The sequence below is a fragment of the Macaca mulatta genome, chromosome 17, assembly GCF_049350105.2.
Source record: "Macaca mulatta isolate MMU2019108-1 chromosome 17, T2T-MMU8v2.0, whole genome shotgun sequence".
Lineage (NCBI taxonomy): Eukaryota > Metazoa > Chordata > Mammalia > Primates > Cercopithecidae > Macaca > Macaca mulatta.
In genome coordinates, this window is record NC_133422.1 from 103,409,687 (window position 1) to 103,430,484 (window position 20,798).

A 20,798-nucleotide genomic window follows, 5' to 3' on the forward strand; every position below is an offset into this window, starting at 1 on the left:
TTCATCTGAGCATGCAAAGAGGTTTACATTGTGTGACATACAAATCAATTTATGATATTAATGGCATATTCTTGTATGTTTTCCAAAAAGTTTTGGTCCTGAAAATATGTGTTTACAGATTATGTGTAGCATAGTACGCAATAAAGTATTTTGTAGGGCTATACAGTTTTTGTTCATTGTGAAAAAAAAGTGGGGGAAATAGTTTCTTCTCCTTCAAGAAAGAAAAGTTCGTGCCCTTGTCCTTCCCATTGACTTCCAGAAACTTCCAACACCCACTCTCATCCTGTTGCACCCATCTCCTTATGGGTACGTGACCACTTAGGATCTGTTCCTGGAAAGGGAATGACAGTTCTTTCTCTTCTGCACAAGATCATTCCTTGTCTTTTAAGGGTACAAAACCATAAATTTTCATTCACTTTTGAGTGTGTGCAGTTTTTTATATAGTACACAAAATTGTCTCACTGAACATGCACAGATAAAGTAAAATAATATACTGTCTTCATTCTTATCAAATAACCACTTTATTGTTTTGGATCTTCAAAAATACGTGATAGCGACATTTTTAGTGAGCTCTTTCTTTTTCTAATTTACTCGCAAGTCACCTGTTTCCTGGGAGCGACAAATCAGGTTGTAAAACCATCTTCATGCAAAGTAGCTGGGCACATGGAAAAGGGCCTTCTAGATCAAATTGCAGGTTGGCCATCGGGTTGTAAACTCAGGTGAATGTCACTGATTCTCTTTACCCGGCTATAAAATTAGGGGACCGGACTCCATGGTCTCCTGTGTTCCTTTCAGCTGCTTTTTATTTAATTGGGAATAAACCACTTTTGAAGTTGACTATTTCTAGTATCATGATGGAGTTATTAATGGTTTAATCAGGCTGCCTCTGCAAAGGAGCCAGTGCTAATAAAGGGGTGCCAAGAACACTGGCCTCAGTGCATCCTCACAAATCTTATTTGGCTGAGGGGGCTTGTGAAAAGAGCATATGACCAGCCATGTCCCAAATCTCGCTTAGCAGCTAGATTTTCCAAACGGAGTCATTCTCTTTATCAAGGTAAATCTTAGCTGTTGACCAGGTAAGTTCTCAAACAAGAAAATGATCTCCTCTTCTGGAATATTCATTATTGAAGAGAATTCTGTTCACCAAAAACAGGGTGAAAGACTTTTAGAAGAGCTTTCTTGTAAAGGACTGGAAGACATTGAGAGTCCATAAGGCCACGCTTTTAACTGCACCCAGAATATGCAGAGGGCCAAGTTCATCACCATCGGCAATGCATTCAGTGAGCTCCAAAGGCAGATGTTTGCTTGATTCTAAGCTCTGAGTTCCCTCTAGTCCTTACGAGCCACAAGGCCTGGGGTTGAGTCCTGGCTCGTTTACTTTGTGCCCGCTGGCCTTGGGCAGCTCACTGGATCTTCCATACCTCATTTTCTTCTTCTGTCCAAAAGGGATAACTATCACCCGAAACTCCTAGAGTTTCCATGAATATTCAATATGTTAACATTGCTCTTTAAATCACTCACTGTTTTCTTTTTCTTTCACTTTTATTTCAAATCTTAGATTATCCCTTTCCCAGAAGTAAGTGGGAGGAACTCAAAAGGGAGGGAGGTCCAGAGTCCCCCTGAGGAATATCAAGAATACTTGGATTTTGATGTTTGTGCCCTGAAAATATCCAAGTGTATTTAAGTTGAAATTGAAATTTACTAATGATAGAAAATATCTTCCAGTAAATGCAGCCAGGCTATGTGTTCTATTTAAGAAATTTAAACGTTAAAGTTACTGCAAATGAAATGGAAAATATATTAAGGCTTTTGCTTTGTGATTATCCAAATCCTGATGTTAAATAAAGCAGAGGCATAATAACAGATGAATAATCATCTTTGTTACCATCATCAATTAGTCTTAGAATTACATACTTAGCAGGACATTGTTTTAAAAGTTTCGAAGTGCTTTAGTTGATCTTATGTGAAGAGCAGCATCCTTTATTGCAAACAGCCTGGGCTTAGGAGACAAGAGAGTTGGGCTTCAATGTGAAAAGGCCTGCAACAGAATTTTAAATGAGGCAATGTTAGAAGGACACTAGAATAGTGTGTGGTACACAGTAGGTGCTTTAAGTGGTAGCACCTTCCTCTTGAAGTCCAGAGGAATCTTGGAACCTTCGCGTCTTTTCTTCTTCATACTACAGATAGGAAGAATGAAGCCCAGAGGGATGCGGGGACTGGCAGCGTCAGACTCCAGAGTAGGATCCGTCCATTTGACTCCTGTGGGAAGCACTTTCACTTACGTTACACCACCAGAGTGATGACCACCCTGACCATGAATAATGAGATGGAAAGAAATGCATAGGTGTGAAAGGGAAAATATTTGGCTATCCTAATTAATTGATACTATGTTTTTGGTGGTTGCTAATTGAAGGCATGACAGTACTTTCTGGGAACGGGCCCTAAGTGGTCATGTACCCATAACTAGATGGCTGCGACAGGGTGAGATTGGGTGTTGGAAGTTTCTGGAAGTCAATGGGAAGAGCAAAGGCAGGAATTTTTCTTTCTTGAAAGAAAGGGAAATTTATTTCCCCCACTTTTTTTCATAATGAACAAAAGCTGTATAGACTTATGAAATACTTTATTGCATTTTATGTTACATATAATCTGCAAACATATGTTTTTTCAGCACCAAAACTTTTTAAATACATATATGAATATGTGGACACTTGTAGAGAATTACAAGTATGTTTCTAGTCAAAAGTGTTTCGTACATAAAAGAGCTTTTAAAACATAGAAGTCTTGAGAAGTCAAGAACTGTTAGTAGAATGTTTCTTTCTATGTATGAACACTTACATGAATGTGTCCTGAAATCTGTTTAACTTAGAAGCCCATCATACTCCTTCCATTTTTACCGTTTCATTTCAGACACAACAAAAAGTCTGCATTTCTCCATTTGAAGGAATATTAGAGTTTCATGGCAATTTGAATTTTGGGCTGTCTTGTGTTTGCTTCCATCTAAAAGCTCACTCAAGATGTATACATATTTTGAAACCCTGCTGATCAGAATTCTGCTAATCCACAGCAATTTTATTCACTGCTGGAGATGAGCTAACCAGGTTGATTAATAATTACACTGTTTTTGAATTTAGATGAAAGATATCAAAGTGACTCCATGATGTGGAATTTGATTAGTTTTGAATACTGCTTCAAGCAGAGTTTGCATATTGGCTGGGATAGGTGGGGGTTAGCCAACCATTTCTCCAAGAATGGTAGCAAGATGACTGTTTCATTCTCCCTTCTCATCTGGTGTTTCATGCCTAAAGGTTAGGAACAAAAGGAAGATAATTTTATTTAAAATGTTTTTAGGTTTTTAAAGAATATCCTCTTGAGTAGTAAATTAATTCAAGATGAATATTATTAATATTAAACAGAAAATGTTTCCAGCGAAGAATTTAAGGAAGAAAAAAAGAAAAAAAGTATTTAAAACTTAACTTGAAATTGCCACCTAATTGATTCTCATTGAGACCTGTGCACACACATTCAAGCACACATGTTCATCTATTGAGGTTTATTGCTAATTCAGGACTTGATACCGCCCCCATTCTAAGTTTACCATCACCTTGGGGCTTTACTGTCACCAGTGAAAGGGATATTTTGAAAGACCTTTTCTTTATGCACTTCTGGTGACTTTTCCCAAACTTGTCTCTTTAGACAACTTATCTTACTAAGGGATATTAATTTTGAAATTTAAAAAACTCTGATAATCATTCTGATTAGCTAAATTGAGCACTTACTAAATGCATTGGAAGGCACTGTAAATAGTGGTTCTAGTTGTTAGAACAGATTTGCTGTATACAATTAAATTGGGAGACACCACATTTTTGCTTTTAGTGGCTGGACTTTAGAATAATGCTTAGCAAATTCATTACATGAGATTTTTTAAAAGTTCAAATGTATGAGATAATTATAACCATTTGCCTTTCTAAGAACTGCCATTCTTTAACACCCCTCACCCAAATAATATTGATTTTGGATTCTTACTTCAAAGAGGAAAACTAATAATTCACATTTGTATTTAAAATTGAAATACAGGTCTGGCGTGGTGGCTCACCCCTGTAATCCTGGCACTTTGGGAGGCTGAGGTGGGCAGATCATTTGAGGTCAGGAGTTCAAGACTAGCCTGGCCAATACGGCAAAACTCCATCTCTACTAAAAATACAAAAATTAGCCGGTGTGGTGACACACACTTGTGGTCCCACCTACTCAGGAGGCTAAGGCAGGAGAATCACTTGAACCAGAGAGGCAGAGGTTACAGTGAGCCGCGATCATGCCACTGCACTCCAGACTGGGCAATAGAGTGAGACTATGAATCAAAAAGTAAATAAATAAATAAATTAATTAAATTAAATTAAAATACATAATCTGATTATTCATAATGATAAAAATAACCCTATATTAATTTTTTAATGCTCCAGAAACAATGAAATTTGCAGCATGCCAAACATACAGTCATAATTTTGACCAATGCTAGCTTCTGAATTGCCGATCTTCATATGTAAAGCAAAACTGAGGCTGTGATTACCATATTGCATCTTTTTGGCCTTGTTAATCAACTACTATCAAATAAATTTCAACACCTTATATTTATGAATTGGGTTGTCTTTTATTTTATTTTGTAAAGGTTTGAAAACAGAGGACTAAATAAACATTAGATAGTAGTCCTATTACTGCACGCGTGTGGTCAGAATAAAAGGAGAAGATGACTACACACTGTTCACATTGGACCTGTGTTACTTTATAGCCACCTCATCTACCTCATCCTCAAATACATTCTGTATATTAAACTATATCTGTGTGAATTCAAATTGCATTTTCCTTTGCTGCAGTGGGTTTCTTCTGGTGTTTCTGGCAGTGAGGGACCATGGTCTATCTCCCTGGGCCTTCGTTGTGTGGCCACATATAATTCTGATTTAGTTGCGGGGAATGCTTGTCAGTGCCTTTAGTGGAGCACTTTTTGAACAGTGTGTGTTAATATCCACCCTACCAACATGGCCGGGACTCTCAAACAGTTGAGATATTAATGAGGAAAATTCCAAAGCTTCTTTCAAAGCCTTTGTTACAGGCAAGAGCAAATCTTGTTCCAGATTATATTTGTGCACCAAGTTCTTTGTTGGATATGGGACGAGGAAGGATGTCCCCTTAAACCATGTCTTTTCAGCATCATATTGAAAGTCCTAGCTAATGCAAAATGACAATAAAATAAAATGTAAATAGATGGGAAAGGGAAAAGTCAACAGTCCTTGTATCTCTTGTAATTAATGAATATGTGTTAATTTATGGAAATGAAATGAATACTCTGCCATTTAACAGAATTACTTTTCTTTTCCCAACCAGCCAGAATTTATACATATTTGCTGGAGAAATCCAGACTTGTTTCACAACCTCTTGGCCAGAGCAATTTTCTCATTTTCTCCTTGTTGATGGATGGGTTATCTGCTGAAGAAAAACATGGACTTCATCTTAATAATTTATGTGCACACCGGTGAGTGACTAAGTATTTTGTATCTAAAAGCTATGCCTTCAAATTGTGATTGTAATTTGGTAGTCTTAAATTATCTTCTTACTTTTCAGAGACAAAACGGTGAATAAAAGATAACTGTTGGATACTGTTAGGTTGAAACTATCCACATAACAAGGTTCCAACTGTTTATTGAATGTTTGGGTGAAGTTGTATGTGTGTGAACAGACTTATGTTTATATTTTACTAGTTTTCAGATCAGAAAAAAACGTATGCATATGTAAACTCCTGTACTCCTTTTAAGTATTTTGGCTATAACATTAGTTCTGCATTCCTAATTCATGGCCCTGTTTTGAGATAATGGGCAATATTATTTGTGGAAGTATGATTATTCATTGGTGGATGAAGGTTTATCATGGCTTAAGATGCACACACACATAACCTGAGGGGCTGATTTCCTTTAATGGAGGCAGAAAGCACTTGTGTTAAAATTAGGATGCCTTGGTCGTACGAGAACAATGGGAGTGACGGGCCATATTGACAGTGAGTGAAAAATGTTTTCTCAATGTTTGCACTTCTGCTAACTGGCTGGTTTAGTGCGTCTCCGCCACAGGGATTGGTCCAGATTTGCATTAGGATGAGAACAAGAAACAATTTGGGGAATGAACCCTGTTCAGAAGAGAAGTTGGTGGGAGAAGAGCGCAAGAGAGAATTGGATTCTGATCCAAACTCAATTCAGTCGCAGGGGATGTGGGAACTAGACTCTGAAGGACATGTGGATTGACTTCAGATACCTGCTGATACGTGATTTATGGCTTATTGGGTGTTTATTATTAGATCTAGAGGAATGGTGTGAGTTTGCACAATTTTAGGAGAACTTTTGTGAGAAAAATAAAGGATGCTATAGGAGAAAACATACACATAAACACACACCCCCTACACACAGAAGGGTTGCTTCACTTACCTGCATGTAGTCAAGACAGTGGTTAAGGCCAAGTGATTATTGAGAGAACAAATGGCAGGGGGCTTCCCCAACAATCCCCCCTCTTGAGTACACACGTAGGCTGCTTTAAGCCTGCAAAAAAACATATCTCTCTAGTTCTCTCTGCTCTGCTGTGCTGTATCTCCATCTGAAACCGTTATATTCTGGTTGGGGAGACACTAATAAACAGGTTGGTAATAGTCGAGGTGATATGATGAAAAATAAATCAAGGTTGGGGAACAGAAGAGCGGGTGGGTGTCCTGCTTTTAGATAGGTTAATCAAGAGCCTCCTACCAGGTGATACCTGTGGTAGAGACACCAGAGAAGGCCATTCACAGATCTGAAGTGTTGTCCAAGGGAGATGGAAGTGGACAAGGGGCCTGAGGAAACATACTCAATGTTTGAGGGACAACATGAAGGCCAGGGGCTGAGATTAGAGTTGTATGGGAAAGAGGGAGGATAATAGAGACAACATGAAAGGAACAGCCATGGTCAGAAATTTAGATTTCCTTCAGAGTTGTCTGGAAGTGATTGGGGGTTTTGAGTATGCAAGGGAATTGGTTTTCACTTTGAAGGTGACTTGCATCTGTGGAGATGTCCCTGTGGTATTCCCAGCTGGAAGCAGAGAGCTAAATTCCTGCTATGGTAGTGGGGAGGTGGTGATGGCACTGATGGTAGTGGTGGTGCAGGCGATGAGGAATGGGGAAACATGGGTGACGCTCTGAAGGTAGGAAGGTCGGGATTGATGGATGCACTGAGCGAGGGATGTAAGGTAAAGAGATCAAGAATGATTCCTGTGACTGTGGCCTGAGCAACACATGGTGTCATTGTGCCGTTCACATCGTGACAAGGCTAGGAGGGAACCAGGGTGCTGGGGAGGAGAAGAGTGGCCAGAGAACCAGTCCTGCTGTTTTGAGACAGCAAGGTGGAGATGCAGGAGTGTCAGGAGGGCGCTGGAGAGAGGAGGGACTTCACAGCGTAATGGAGCCGGTGTGAGACTGAACACGTAGAACTGCTTGGAGAAATTATAAGACAACCTCTGTCCCGCCGCTGCTGTGAGGGCTGAGTGATGGTGCAGGTGCGCTCAGGGGAAGAGGCTGAATTGGCCTAATTTACTGTCACATTACTAACTACTATCATTAAATTTCAGTGAAGACATCCAAGGCTATGGATATGGTTTGTCATGTTGTGTAGGTGGAAAGTAGTTAAGAAGTGTAAAAGGCCTTATCAAAATTGTGTTTTATTTACAAAGAAAGACTATTTTAGGGTTTTCTGTTCCCAAAATGCAACAGAAATTTAGAAGAAAGTGCTAATATTAAAGTATGGTAACCCAGGCAAAAGTGATAGAAATATAAAAATTCCAGGCTTCCAGGACATTGGAAGTATTTTAAATCAAATCCCTTCATATTGTGAAGGAGGAAATCAAAGCCAGAGACATGAAGAAGCTGTACTCAAGTGAATCCCTTTTATGCAACAGCAGTATGGACAAAACCCATCCCCTGAGATTAACTTTGTGTTTTTCTACCTTGAACATCGCTAATGGAACATACTGACCCTGGGGGGAAGCAACTGACTGGATTCTAGCGATTGCAGGTTGAGAGATAGCCTGTGAAGAAGAGAAGAGTTTTGGGTTTCTCTGTTCCCAATCCTTCTAATGAGCAAAAACTCAAAGCTTCAAGCAGATACGTAGCTTAGAGTGCATCTGTGTGTGTGCATGTGTGTGCACGTGGGTATGTGCTTGGCACTGCAGATGTATGGCCACTGATGAAGAAAAAGGAATAATCTAATCTATAATTTAAATAAACAATTTAACTTCTTGATCTGTGGTTTGGATGAGTCATTTGAAGTGTGTGAGTGTGTGGGAGAAAACAAGGATTTCTGTGTTGAGCTTCAATTCTGACATTCATTTCTCTTTGCAAAAAAGAGTTTGGAGTCGCTTAGGCTATTTAGAAAGTCAAACAGTCAGGGGTGACTTTATGAGGAGTTCCAACAGGAAAGAACTTAGGAAGATCATGAATAATTCAATTCTCTTGAACAAAGCAGTTATTTTATTAAAATGTATCATAAATATCTAATGGGTGCAAAACAACATTTTCCATGAAAATATTCACCACCCACCACCCTCCAGATCCATGAAGACATCAGTTGGAGCATGTGTACAATGACAATTTCATAGGAAAACTTTAACGGTAAAGCAAGCTGTTTTTCAAGTTATAGTATGTATCGCAGTATTTTTGTGGTTTATATTATGCAGGTCTTCTCACGTTTAAAATGTTGATAAATCTTCTCACTTTTACAATGTTGGTTAGGTTTGAGGAGTTCATATTTGTTTAATGTTTAAATTTAGGTTGGTATCGAATCTTTGTTTAGTAATTATGAGTATTAAGTTCCTTATTTTTGGAAACCGTTTGGCTTGCTCAAAATTAGAAATAGAAACCTGAATTTGCGAGCTTTCTAACCTTTCACAAATTGATAATCCTTCGGAATCCCTTCCTTAAAATTGGTACTCATAGGTAAATGATATTTCTATTCATAAAATGCTTAATACCATATGTTAAAGCAAAGGAAATATGGCCGGAGGAGGACTCCATGCTCCTATATTTGTGTCCTTGGGGATGAACTATAACCTAGCTTAATAGGCAGCCAAGATTGAAAACCCAACTTAGGCGTATGTGCCTGTAGCAATAGCTGAGTCTTGGCCAATCCCAGAGGCCACACTTCAACCACTGATAGACTGCTGAGTGTTCAGTTGTTCAAAAAAAGCGAACACCAACCTGTAACCAATCCAGCTGTTTCTATACCTCCCTGCCGATTTCTTTACGGCACTTCCCTTGTTTTGTCTATAAATTTGTTCTGACCACGAGGTGTCCCTGGAGTCTCTCTGAATCTGCTGTGATTCTGAGGGCTGCCTGATTCTACATATATGTAGTATATCTACTATTATTAAGTAGATAATTATATCTACTATTGTTAATAGTATATCTACTGTTGTTAATATATGTATTATATACACTATATTATATGTAGTATATCTACTATTATTAAGAATGGCATTATTATTGTCACATCTACTTGTCTGATTTTTTCAAAATAATATTGCTATTCCTATTATGTAGAATACACCAGCTTACATGTGATCACATGAACACAGCATCTCTTTGCTGACTCACTCATTCCACAGTGCAGCTTTTAGTGGAATTTGGATGAAGTACACTAAGTCCTAAAGCAAACACGACAGAAATTACAAGCTGCCTTCTTTCAGATTCATTCTCTCTCTTCTTTGTTTAGAACAACTCACTAGATACATGAATCAAAATAAAATATACATGCATATGTAACTGTGAGCTAAAGGCATGCTCAATACTTATCATCTTATGTGATTAGACCTCCAAAGAGAAGAAAACATTGCTGTAATTTCTTTTTTTTTTTGAGGTGGAGTCTTGCTCTGTCGCCCAGGCTGGAGTGCAGTGGTGCTATCTTGACTCACTGCAACCTCCGCCTCCCCGGCTCAAGCGATTCTCCTGTCTCAGCCTACTGAATAGCTTGGATTACAGGTACATGCCACAACATCTGGCTAATTTTTGTATTTTTAGTAGAGATGGGGTTTCACCATGTTGGCCTGGCTGGTCTCGAACTCCTACCTCAAGTGATCCACCCACCTCAGCCTCCCAAAGGGCTGGGATCACAGGCATGAACCACTGTGCCCGTCCTGTAATTAGCTTTTATCATTAAAGCTACAAAAGTGCTCTTTAGCTTTGACTCTGTTTTTAGAACTAAAAATGTTGAAAGTATCACATGAAAATTTATGGAGGTTTATTTCAGCATTAAAATGAATGTAAAACTACTTTCTTGTTTGTAACATAGGAATGATATCTAGAAACAGCAGATAGGACGTGTGCCTAACTTTAGAATATAAGTGATACAGATATAGACATCACCTCCTAAGGCTTAGCTGCATGAAAACAGTATTTATAACACTTTGCATAAGCATCTTCCTCCACAGATTATTAAAACAACAAGAAAAACAGTCTGTAGGTTTCTATATTTTGAGCTGTGGCAGTAAGACTGCGTGGATCTGGAATTCCACAAGATGGCGAGCTCTCCATAAAGTCAGACGAGAAAAACAAAACAAAAACCCAAACCAATAAATTAAAATAAAAATAGAAAAATGAAGAAACACAAACACAAATGCTTGTCACCAAAAGTTTCTTTTTCGCTTATGGTTCTTCCTATATTGACTGCTTCCCCCTAACCCCCTCACCTCCAGCTGTTTGTTTTACAAGGACTATTTCAATTTTTCTTACCCTTTGCGTATCATACAAACATTACATTTGGGGAACGAATGTAATTTCTGTTTTGGGGAATTGAGATTTAATGAAAGCCAGAAATAGTCATTCATTGTTTATCTTCAGCATACTTTCAACAGTTTAGATGGGTTTAGTCCCAGAAAAGCTAGGTTCCTAAATCCAAAAAGTTATTCCAAATCTCCTTTTGTATTGATGAATGGTGGAAATGATTGTGGTGCTGCAGGATAACATTTGTCAGTAAAGGTCAGATTTTGAATGCTAAGTTGAAAGCAAGCAGTGTTTGATTCAGAGCGTGTGACCTGTTTCTAACCTGTGTGGCCATGAAAGGAAAAGCTGAGTCACCGTGAGCTTGAACTTGTGATCCTGCTGGGAGCTGTACCTGTCACGGGGAAGTCACGGCAAGCAGCTCCCGTGAAGGTTTGGTTTCTGCTAAGGGCTTATTATGAACGGTGAACCTAATCTGAGAGTGTCACATAATGTTTAAAAAGAGGTAAGGGAAAACCTAAGTACTATGTGGAGGTGAGTCTTCATAATTTTGTGATATAATAAGCTATTTACTTAGTAAGTAGCTTGAAGGTGCTCCCAAGACAAAAGTTCAAGATGGGAGGCGCTTTCATCAGATTCTCGCAGACTCCATTATTAATAACCTAAGTGACAGTCACAGTCACAGTCATGATCAGCGCAGTTCATGGGGTACTTCCCACGTGCCAGGCGTTCTCTGAAGTGTTTGTCTCTGTTCACTCACTGAATCTTCATCCACAGCTAAGCAGAGGGTGCAAGGCTGTGTCTGTATTGTATAGTGAGATGTCACCCAGCAGTCAAGATCTGAATCCAGGCCCTGCTGACTTTATCACTAAATCGTATCCACAACAATGCTGCCCACAAGATGGCAATCACTGTGTTTATCTCGTTGTGTCACTGAGACTATAAAAACAAACTACGCTAGGTCTTTATTTTAACCTAGAAGATCATAAACGTTTTAGAACTAACAGAACTTTTGTTACCCTGGGTGGACAGTGTAGCCATTATATGAGTGGTTAGACTACCTATGTAAGTTAGCAAGGACATTTCACTATGAAATGAGAATAAGAGGAGTTGGGTCAGTGGCTTCTATCCTACCTTCTGTTCTTTATGTAATATAAAATAAATCAGAAGCCAGATATATCACTTGTTCAAGGATATTTAGCTGGAATATTTGGTAAATGACAGGGGTAGATTTCAAACTAAGGTATGCTTGGTTTCAAGTTTCTGTTCATTAGAACTTTTGGATTGGTAGTGTTAGATTTCCAGCTCTAACACATTTAAAGAAAAAAGAAGAAGAAAAAGGCGGAGTGTTGAAATGATGGCATAGCTGAAGAGAGCAGAGGTTATGTTTACCACAAGGATGCAAGATGCTGGAACTCAAATGTGGCTTCTCTCTCTCTGCCACACTCATGCACATGGCACACGCACACATGCGTGCACAGACACAAACATCAGTTTTACTTTGTATGTGTTTTCTAACACAGAAGAGAATGTGACTACGTGCTGCCCCAGGCTCCCCTAACTTAGGAGCAACTTGTCTCTCTGTCAAGAGACCATCTTGGTGGCTCAGCCCAGGTCTTAGGCCCATCCTGGGCTCCTAAGTTAAGGACAGAAGGAAGAAGTACATTTGGCTCCTGCGTAGGGATGGGAGCTATTTAACAGAAGGAAGGGGAAGGGAGAGCTGAGCATTAATCAACAAGGAGCAACATGAGGCCCTGTGTTTTCCCCTGCATGGTGCTCCAGCTACCTGAAAGACGCCCAACCCAGCAGGTGAAGGTCAGAGTGCAATTGTCAGTAAGTCTGGGTACCAGTCATTCAGCACTCTGCACTGGTAACTCTGGCCAAACTTATCACCTTGATTTCCAGCTAGTCATATAGGACCATCTATTGCATGAAGGTCTATTGCATGAAGCCTATAGATGAATATTGCAATGCATTTCCACATGACTTTTATTTGTATAGATTTTTTCAAAAAATATTGTATGAAGTTAAGACAGCAGTGTGATTGGCCTAATCCACAATGTCATTAAATAGCTAGCATAAGAGAATTTTGGCCAGAGGCCCTATGTTTGTTATCTGAATATACCTCAAAAATTCAGACTTCTACATTACGTTTAAATGGTTAAATGTATTATATGATGACACATTGTTTTGGCTGCTGTTGTTGGTTTTGTTGTCACCCTTGTGATACTTCTGAAGCTAATAACAGCTGTCATTGAGCACTTCTCATAGATTTCCTTTTTGTCTGCTCATGATAACTGTGGAAGATTGTAATTGATTTCCCCATGTTGCAGATGAAGTGACTGAGAGCTATGGTTGCTTGGTTAACTAACCAGCATGGGGCAGAGTTGATGTTTGAACTTCAGTCTGTTCTATTCTCAATTATTTGTATGAATAGTTTTCAAATGATTCCATATAGTAAAAGAATTTGCATCACAGATAAATTTAACTGCCTCTACTGCAGCAAGAGAACTATTTGCTAAAATCAGCATCTTAACCCTTCTCCTTTCTTTTTCATATTTTTGACGATAGTAGCATCATTATGATTTTTATTATGAAAATAGACCATCATTAAGCCAATTATAAATATATCAAATATACTTTCATTACGAGGGTGTGTTCACATAATAAACACATAAATAAACATGTACACACAACTGCACATGCGTATAAAATTCAGCAAGAAACTACCTTCACTAAAATTTTGAGTGTCAGGCACCATACTCAGTAATTAATTCTCACTTAATTCTTCTAAGAACTCTATGAGACTGTTACTAATATTGTCCCTGTTTGATGAATGAGGACACTGAGTCCTACAGGTTAAGTAGCAGCCTGCTCAAGGTCAGGCAAGGCAGAGGTGGGAGATGGTGCCCAGTGGCCCATCTCCCAGCGGAGAGGGAGGGCCTATCTCCAGCAGTCCTGGCCACTGGCTGCTAATGCTGTTTGTCCTTGAGGAGGTGACGGCCAGCCGTGTTGTTTAGAAACTTATACTTGGCTGGGTGCTGTGGCTCACGCCTGTAATCGCAGCACTTTGGGAGGCCGAGGCGGGCAGATCACCAGAGGTCCGGAGTTCGAGACCAACCTGGCCAACATGATGAAACCCCATCTCTACTAAAAATACAAAATTTGTCGGACGTGGAGGCAGGTGCCTGTAGTCCCAGCTACTCGGGAGGCTGAGGCAAGAGAATTGCGGGAACCTGGGAGGTGGGGGTTGCAGTGAGCCAAGATCATATCACTGCACTCCAGCCTGGGCGACAAGAGTGAGACTCGGTCTTGGAAAAAAAAAATTACACTCAAACTTATACTCTCTGTTTTGACATGAAAACCTAAGACCAATGTCCACATAGTCACGATTTGGGGAAGACAGCCGGAAATCGAATTTTTCTCCGGATACTCAGACTCTTTTCAAAGTTTTGCTTCTGGCGCTTGTACTTCCTATTTGATCGAGGCTATTTTCCCAGTCATGTGTGTAAAAAGAGGTGCCGTGAGCATTGTGGCTATCATGTCTTTTTCTCTCGAGGCAGGGCAGGTGCTGGCATGTTGCCATGCAGCCCCATGGCCCTGGCTTGGCCCTTCCTACCCCACCTTTCCTCGCTGCACAGCATCTTACCTTTGTGCCTCTTCAATCTCACCCTTTAATCTCAGGTCAGAGTCACATATTTTAAATTTCTATTTAACTATAAAACCTCCTAACTCAAAAATCTTTAATAAATATTGCTTTTCTGTCACATCCAATAAAGTCTCGCCAATGATGCCAGGCGACAGAGATGGCTGGGCCATAGGGAATTTGGCATAAGCAATTGTAGTTGACTGGTTCTTTGACATCTTTTCCATTCCTTGTCTCAGCACTTCCTTTAGGGATGGAGTTGGTTATCAGTGAGGTGACACCAGTTCTTTGCTGAGTAAAGATGTTTGCTTGATGCTAGATGTGCAAGCAGTGTATTTACTTTCAGGGTATAAAAGACAAAGTCCCTCTTCTGTCGGGAGAGAGTCAAACACTCCAGCCTCACTTCTGCAGTCAGGCAATTAAATGTCAGAAGATGTTCTCAGGGTTGTTATGAGCAAATAAAATGATGAATTTAAAGCATGTTGGTCTATGTCCTTGATTGCTTACTTATAATTTCAAATTCCCAAAAGTTCTGAAAACCAGACATTCGCGTATGACTCATGTGCTCATAAAAACATGACCCAACCTGAACTTATTTTGCAGCAAAATCTAAACTTGATTGATGTAACTGTATTTATAATTCTTACATATTTCTCTGACTGTGAGTATTCATATGGGGTTCCCCCCAAATTAAAATATTTGACTGGGGACACTGCTTCAAACCTACCAGGGATATAAACACTACATTCACTTTTTAAAATCTGGATTTCAGAACATGTTTGTCTTCAGAAGTTTAGGATAAGGGGCTGTAAGCTGTGTAATCTAGCTTGTTGAGGACTGAAAACTTGGAAGTCATTATGTTTCTCACCAAGTTAAGGACTTACCTTACCTTGAAGGACCACAGGCAAACGTTTGCTTAAAATGATCAATAAACCTGCTTCTGTGTCTGGACAAGGAGGCTCTGAATTTGCTTCCAAAATAGACCTCTGCCTCTAGCTCCACTCCTTTTTTTCTCAGTCTTTCTCTTTCTTTCCTTCCTCCCCTCCCCTCCCCTTCCCTCCCTCCCTCCTTTCCTTCCTTCCTTCCCTTCCTCCTTCCCTCCCTCCCTCCCTTCTTTTCCTTCCTTCCTTCCTTTCTTCCTTTCTCTCTCTCCCTCTCCTTCCTTCCTTCCTTCTCTCTCTCTTTTTCTTTTTATTTCTTTCTCTTTCTTTTTCCCTCCCTCCCTCCCTCCCTCCCTCCCTCCCTCCCTCCCTCCCTCCCTCCCTCCCTCCCTCCCTCCCTTCCTTCCTTCCTTCCTTCCTTCCTTCCTTCCTTCCTTCCTTCCTTCCTTCCTTCCTTCCTTCTCTTTCTTTCCCTGTCATCTCTTTCTGTCTCTCTCTCTCTCTCTTTTTTTTTTTTTTAAGACAGAGTTTCACTATTGTCACCCAGACTGGAGTGCAATGGTGCGATCTCAGCTCACTGCAACCTCTGCCTCCTAGGTCCAAGCGATTCTCCAGCCTCAGCCTTCCGAGTAGCCGGGCTAATTTTTGTGTTTTTGGTAGAGACTGGGTTTCACCATGTTGGTCAGGCTGGTCTCAAACTCCTTACCTCCAGTGATCTGCCCACCTTGGCCTCTCAAAGTGCTGGGATTACGGGCATAAGCCCCTGCGCCCAGCCATCTGTCTCTGTCTCTTTAACATTGTTTATTCCTTATAAATAAAAGAAATTTATTTTTTGTATCTTAAATAATGAACCATTTGGAGATGTGAAAGAGCATCAGATTTTAGAGGACACTTGCTTGACTTTGCCAATGGTTGTGATGTCACTGGTCACTGGAGGTGTGGCCCTCCTAGACCAATGAAGGTTGCAGGGCGTGGCTCAAATGTCTGCTTGGAGACCCCACTGCCATTTGAGAGGGACACCTGCACAGTTCCACATGTGTGTGTGAACCTGTCTCCTTCTTTCCAAAACCCGCCCATGTGACTGTAGCAAACAGCATCACACACTGGACCAAGCCTGTCTGCCTCACCAGTGTATTCACTGTTCAGCTGATGTAGTCAGTGTTTCTTTTTCTTTCAACCTCCCTGCCAGTCTCTTCCTACCTGGTAGGATATCCCGCCACTTGTACCAGGCAACCCCAAGCTGCCTTGTCCATCGGGCCTGCCCCTGGGTCTGGAGTGACCACCTCTTTCTGACAGACCTGCTGGGTGAGTTGGCCTGAGCTCCTAGGAACCTGGGTGGATCATGGTCCACATCCCAGTCCAAATTTACTCCAGCCTGTCCTTGTCCCTTGCTGACACAGTGACTATTGGTGACCATTCGTATACATGACACATAACATGCTCTCTTATCAGTGCGTTCCATATGCACTCCCCATCTTTGAGGTTTCCTTTGTAGCATGCAGGCCATATAGGATACATGTGGCACAGTTGAAGATAAAATGCTTTCCTTTGTCCTACTGATATAGGACATTGCAAAAATCAATTGATATACATTAATAGCTGTTAGCAAAATCATAGCTCTTAGGTGTGTAGGCCTATAAAACCGCATCTTCCATGACTGCTGCCGTTTAGAGAGATGATATCCTCAATATAGGGTGACTGACTGTCTTTTGCAATTTATGAGTATTCATTGATACTATGCTTGAACTGCTAAAAGCAGCAGACTTATTAGTTGAAGGCACGGAGTTTACTTAATTCAGGATCTACATCTCCCTGGCTGGGGATTTGGGAAAATCATGCAACCTCTTTGTGCTTCCCTTTCCTCATCTGTAGGCCAGAGGTAGCCTCAGAGTATGGTTGTGAGTGACGGAAGGAGTGCAGGGGAAGGGTTGACTAGTATCGTCACTATTAGTGTAGAAGGCTCCTTCCCATTGGAGTCATGTGAGAATAACTGGAATAATAATTGTTATGCAGAAGTTATGATTTGGAGTTAGGGGTTTAAAATAAGTGGGGTCTGGTCTTGCTCCTAGTGTACATCTCTGCTTCTGTGCAGCTCTGCCCAGAGCCGTGTCCACCCTCTCTTGTTGGACATCAACTGGCGTCTGGACTTGGATTCATCATGTAGCTGTGAGGAATTATGAATTTAAGTGATTTAAACCTAATGGTCTTTTGATGAAAATCAACCCAGCATTTTGAAGTGAGGGTGGCTGAGAATGGACAAAAGGAGAGGAAAGAGGAGGAAAGAGGACTGCAGAGCCCTCGGAGGCCTGTTGGGTGGAGCAGCCAGAGCCTGGTTGCACGCCAGCCCCGGCCTCAGCTTCTGTGTGTCCCTCATGGCACAGGAACAGAGAGGGCCATGCTGCTGAGAGAGATCTTTAAAAGCAGCAATCGAACACTTCTGTCAAACTTCCTCTTTCACATCTTCACTGGCACAAGAAAATTCCATTCTTGTGGCTTAAAATGCTTTGATTTTCTGTATCAGCTAGAGGAGAAAAAAAAGACTTCCTTTACATCTAAAATCCAGTGCTTATTTAATCAGAGATGGCGAAGTCAATAAGATTTGGAATGCACGATTTGCTACTAGTCATCTATCAAGCTCTTCAGGTGGATTCTATCAGGTTCAAACCAGACATACGTCGTATGAGTTATGGGTGGTTTTGGAGTTGATGACATATTGTGGATATTTAGGTAGAATCCTATAATAAAAACAAAATGTGTGTTTATGTGTGTGCACGGGAATCCAAAATCACCTTCTATGCCATAGTAGGAATTAGCACTTTGAATCTAATGCTTCAAGTCATGTAATTAAAATGACAGTAACCAGCATTTGTTCAGCACTGAGTTTAGGAAGGAGACTATACCAAAATCTTGACGTATGTTATCTCCCTGTGTCCATGGCCCAGTGTAGAAGCAGGTTCCTCCCCTTTTCACTCATGAAAAGGCAAACACAAAGAGAGGTTACATGAACCTCCTGGTCACATGCTAGGAGCGTGAGAGCCACGGTTTTGTCTGGTCTTCTCTTAAACACTTAACAGTTTGCCTTTTGGCCAGGCACAGTGGCTCACGCCTGTAATCCCAGCACTTTGGGAGGCCGAGGTGGGAGGATCACGAGGTCAGGAGATCGAGACCATCCTGGCTAACATGGTGAAACCCCGTCTCTACTAAAAAAAAAAATACAAAAAAATTAGCCAGGCATGGTGGCGGGTATCTGTAGTCCCAGCTACTGGGGAGGCTGAGGCAGGAGAATGGCATGAACCCAGGAGGTGGAGCTTGCAGTGAGCCGAGATCACACCACTGCACTCCAGCCTGGGCAACAGAGTGAGACTCCATCTCAAAAAAAAAAAAAAAAAAAAAAAAAATTGCCTTTCAAACCCTGATTTGTAAAAACAGGTGAAAGATTTTGTAGCAGTATTTGCAATGATCCACAAAAGGACAGGATCACCTAGAGTAAGGGCCAGGAGGAAAGGAGGGAAGGAGAGGCCTGAGCCCCTGAAGACATGGGGGCTGTGTGTGTATCCATCTTGTGCCCTGGTCCAAGGCGTCACTCTCGCAAGATGCTGGATGACCTCAGAACATGGTTGGAAACAGATAGGAATGGGAAATTCGGACACAGGAGAGAAGGGAGCAGTTACAGCAACTTGTAATAAGCTGAAGGCAGTATAACTCAGTCACTGCTTTTGCTAGCAGTCACTGACACTAGGAGAGTTATTTTAGAGGAAGGGAACAGGTGAAGTCAGCACTGTTTGGAGCAGTGGAGGGCTCTGTCCAGGCAGACTGGTAAGGGCAGTGGGGTGTCCCACATGGTGGATGCTGCCTGGACAGTGAGGAAGGAGAAAGGAGAGGGAACCCCTGCTCAGGCTGGTGTGGCCGACCCGCTGGCCAGCACCTCGCCACTCACCTCTGTCTGGGGCCCTCGCCTTCCTGCTTTCACTGCCCCAGTGCGGCCGGGATGCTTCTGGTCAGGAGCCCTCAGCCTGCAGACCTCTCTTCGCCCTCTGCTTCTTAGTGTCTCCTTTTTCTTGTAGATTGAGGATTCTCAGAATTCAGGCTGAGCACTTTTGGCTTTTCTGTCTTTGGCTTGTCTGTGTGATTCTGCCACACCATGACTTCATAGTAAACCTTATCAACAAGCATGCATAGATTTTGTATTTTACATGAATTATTCTGAGAGCAGCATTTTTTCCCAGCCAGCATTTACATGCTTTGATTTTGGAACTGATGTATTGGCATTGTTATATAGGCCGTTACATTTCATGTTGTTCACTTTTTCCATTTTGACATTGGTATCTTTTTACTATTGAACTCTTTGGGCCATGAATCTTCCTCACAAAATCTTAGAGACAGAAAAGGGTTTCTGCCATCTTCCACCATCAGTTTAGGGCCATAAAGTCTAAAGATACATTAAAATATGCCCAGTAATCTCTATGTTTGTATACATTAAACATTCATTTGGGTAGGATACTTGGCCCCATCAATTTGCCTGGCTGGACACAACAGAATATGTGCAAAGTGTCATGAGATATTGTAGCCATGGAAATAGTGATGTGATGTAGCCGTGTGGATGTAATTGTGTGACACTATTCTTCCTGTGACTCCAATCTAAATGAAGCTTCCAAAACAGCTCAGCGCTGAGCTCCTGCTTTTCTGAGTCATGGGAAAGTCGTTAACTGTGCTTCCCACCTCCCGAATTGGCAGAGTATCTTCCCCTTTGCAAGTGCAACCTGCTGAGCAATCATCCTTAATAAAGTGCCCCAGAGAGCCACCCTCACCCCCTGTTGTCGGAATGGTCGATGATGCTTGAACTTCAATAGGAAGAAATTCTCATTATTCAAGTCAGGTAATTGAATACATGATTTCTGAGTACGAATGGAATCGTTTAGATTCAGATTCAGTAGAACTATATTCCCAGACGTTCCCCACTTACTGATTTATAAGTGCTGCATTTTTTTTCCCATTATTTAGTCTCTGTATAGCTAGCTAGGGCACTTCCTTGTTATACAAAAGAAGACAGTGGGAGTTGCCTCTGCACACCCACGGGGGTCTTCCCAGCAACACAGCATGGCATGGCGACTCACTCCTGATGTCACATCTTCTGCTATCAGTGCAGGCTAGAGGGTTTTGTTCAGCTTACATCTGTTGGCCACACCCTGACATATTCAGTTTAACCTTTTCACGGTAATTCATGGCAGCAAATACGTGATTTCCGAATTTTGTTGCTCTGAATGTGTCATCTCTTCTTAAATATATTTTGGTGTCTAAAACAAACTGATTTTCAACATAGGAACGGGTTGTACTTGTCTTTCTGGGAATAGAAGGTGGGAGTTCATGGGCCCATGTGTTTTCCTGCAACTGTGTTGTTCAGAATTAAGTACACACGGTCATTTTTTGGATTTAGCTGAGCATCATCCAGAGGCACCCAGAGCCGAGGGAAGTTGAAGGTGGGGTGACTTGGGTGTCC

At 41.1% G+C, this 20,798-nt stretch overlaps 1 protein-coding gene across 1 annotated transcript in view; it reads left to right on the top strand.

Annotated features, from left to right (window-relative positions):
* MYO16 (myosin XVI) overlaps window positions 1–20,798 on the top strand; it is a 617,076-nt gene that overhangs the window by 306,766 nt on the left and 289,512 nt on the right. Inside the window, exon 16 of the mRNA XM_015121440.3 lies at window positions 5,377–5,524. Within this exon, the coding sequence (XP_014976926.3) occupies window positions 5,377–5,524 (148 nt within the window). The remainder of the gene's footprint in view (window positions 1–5,376; window positions 5,525–20,798) is intronic.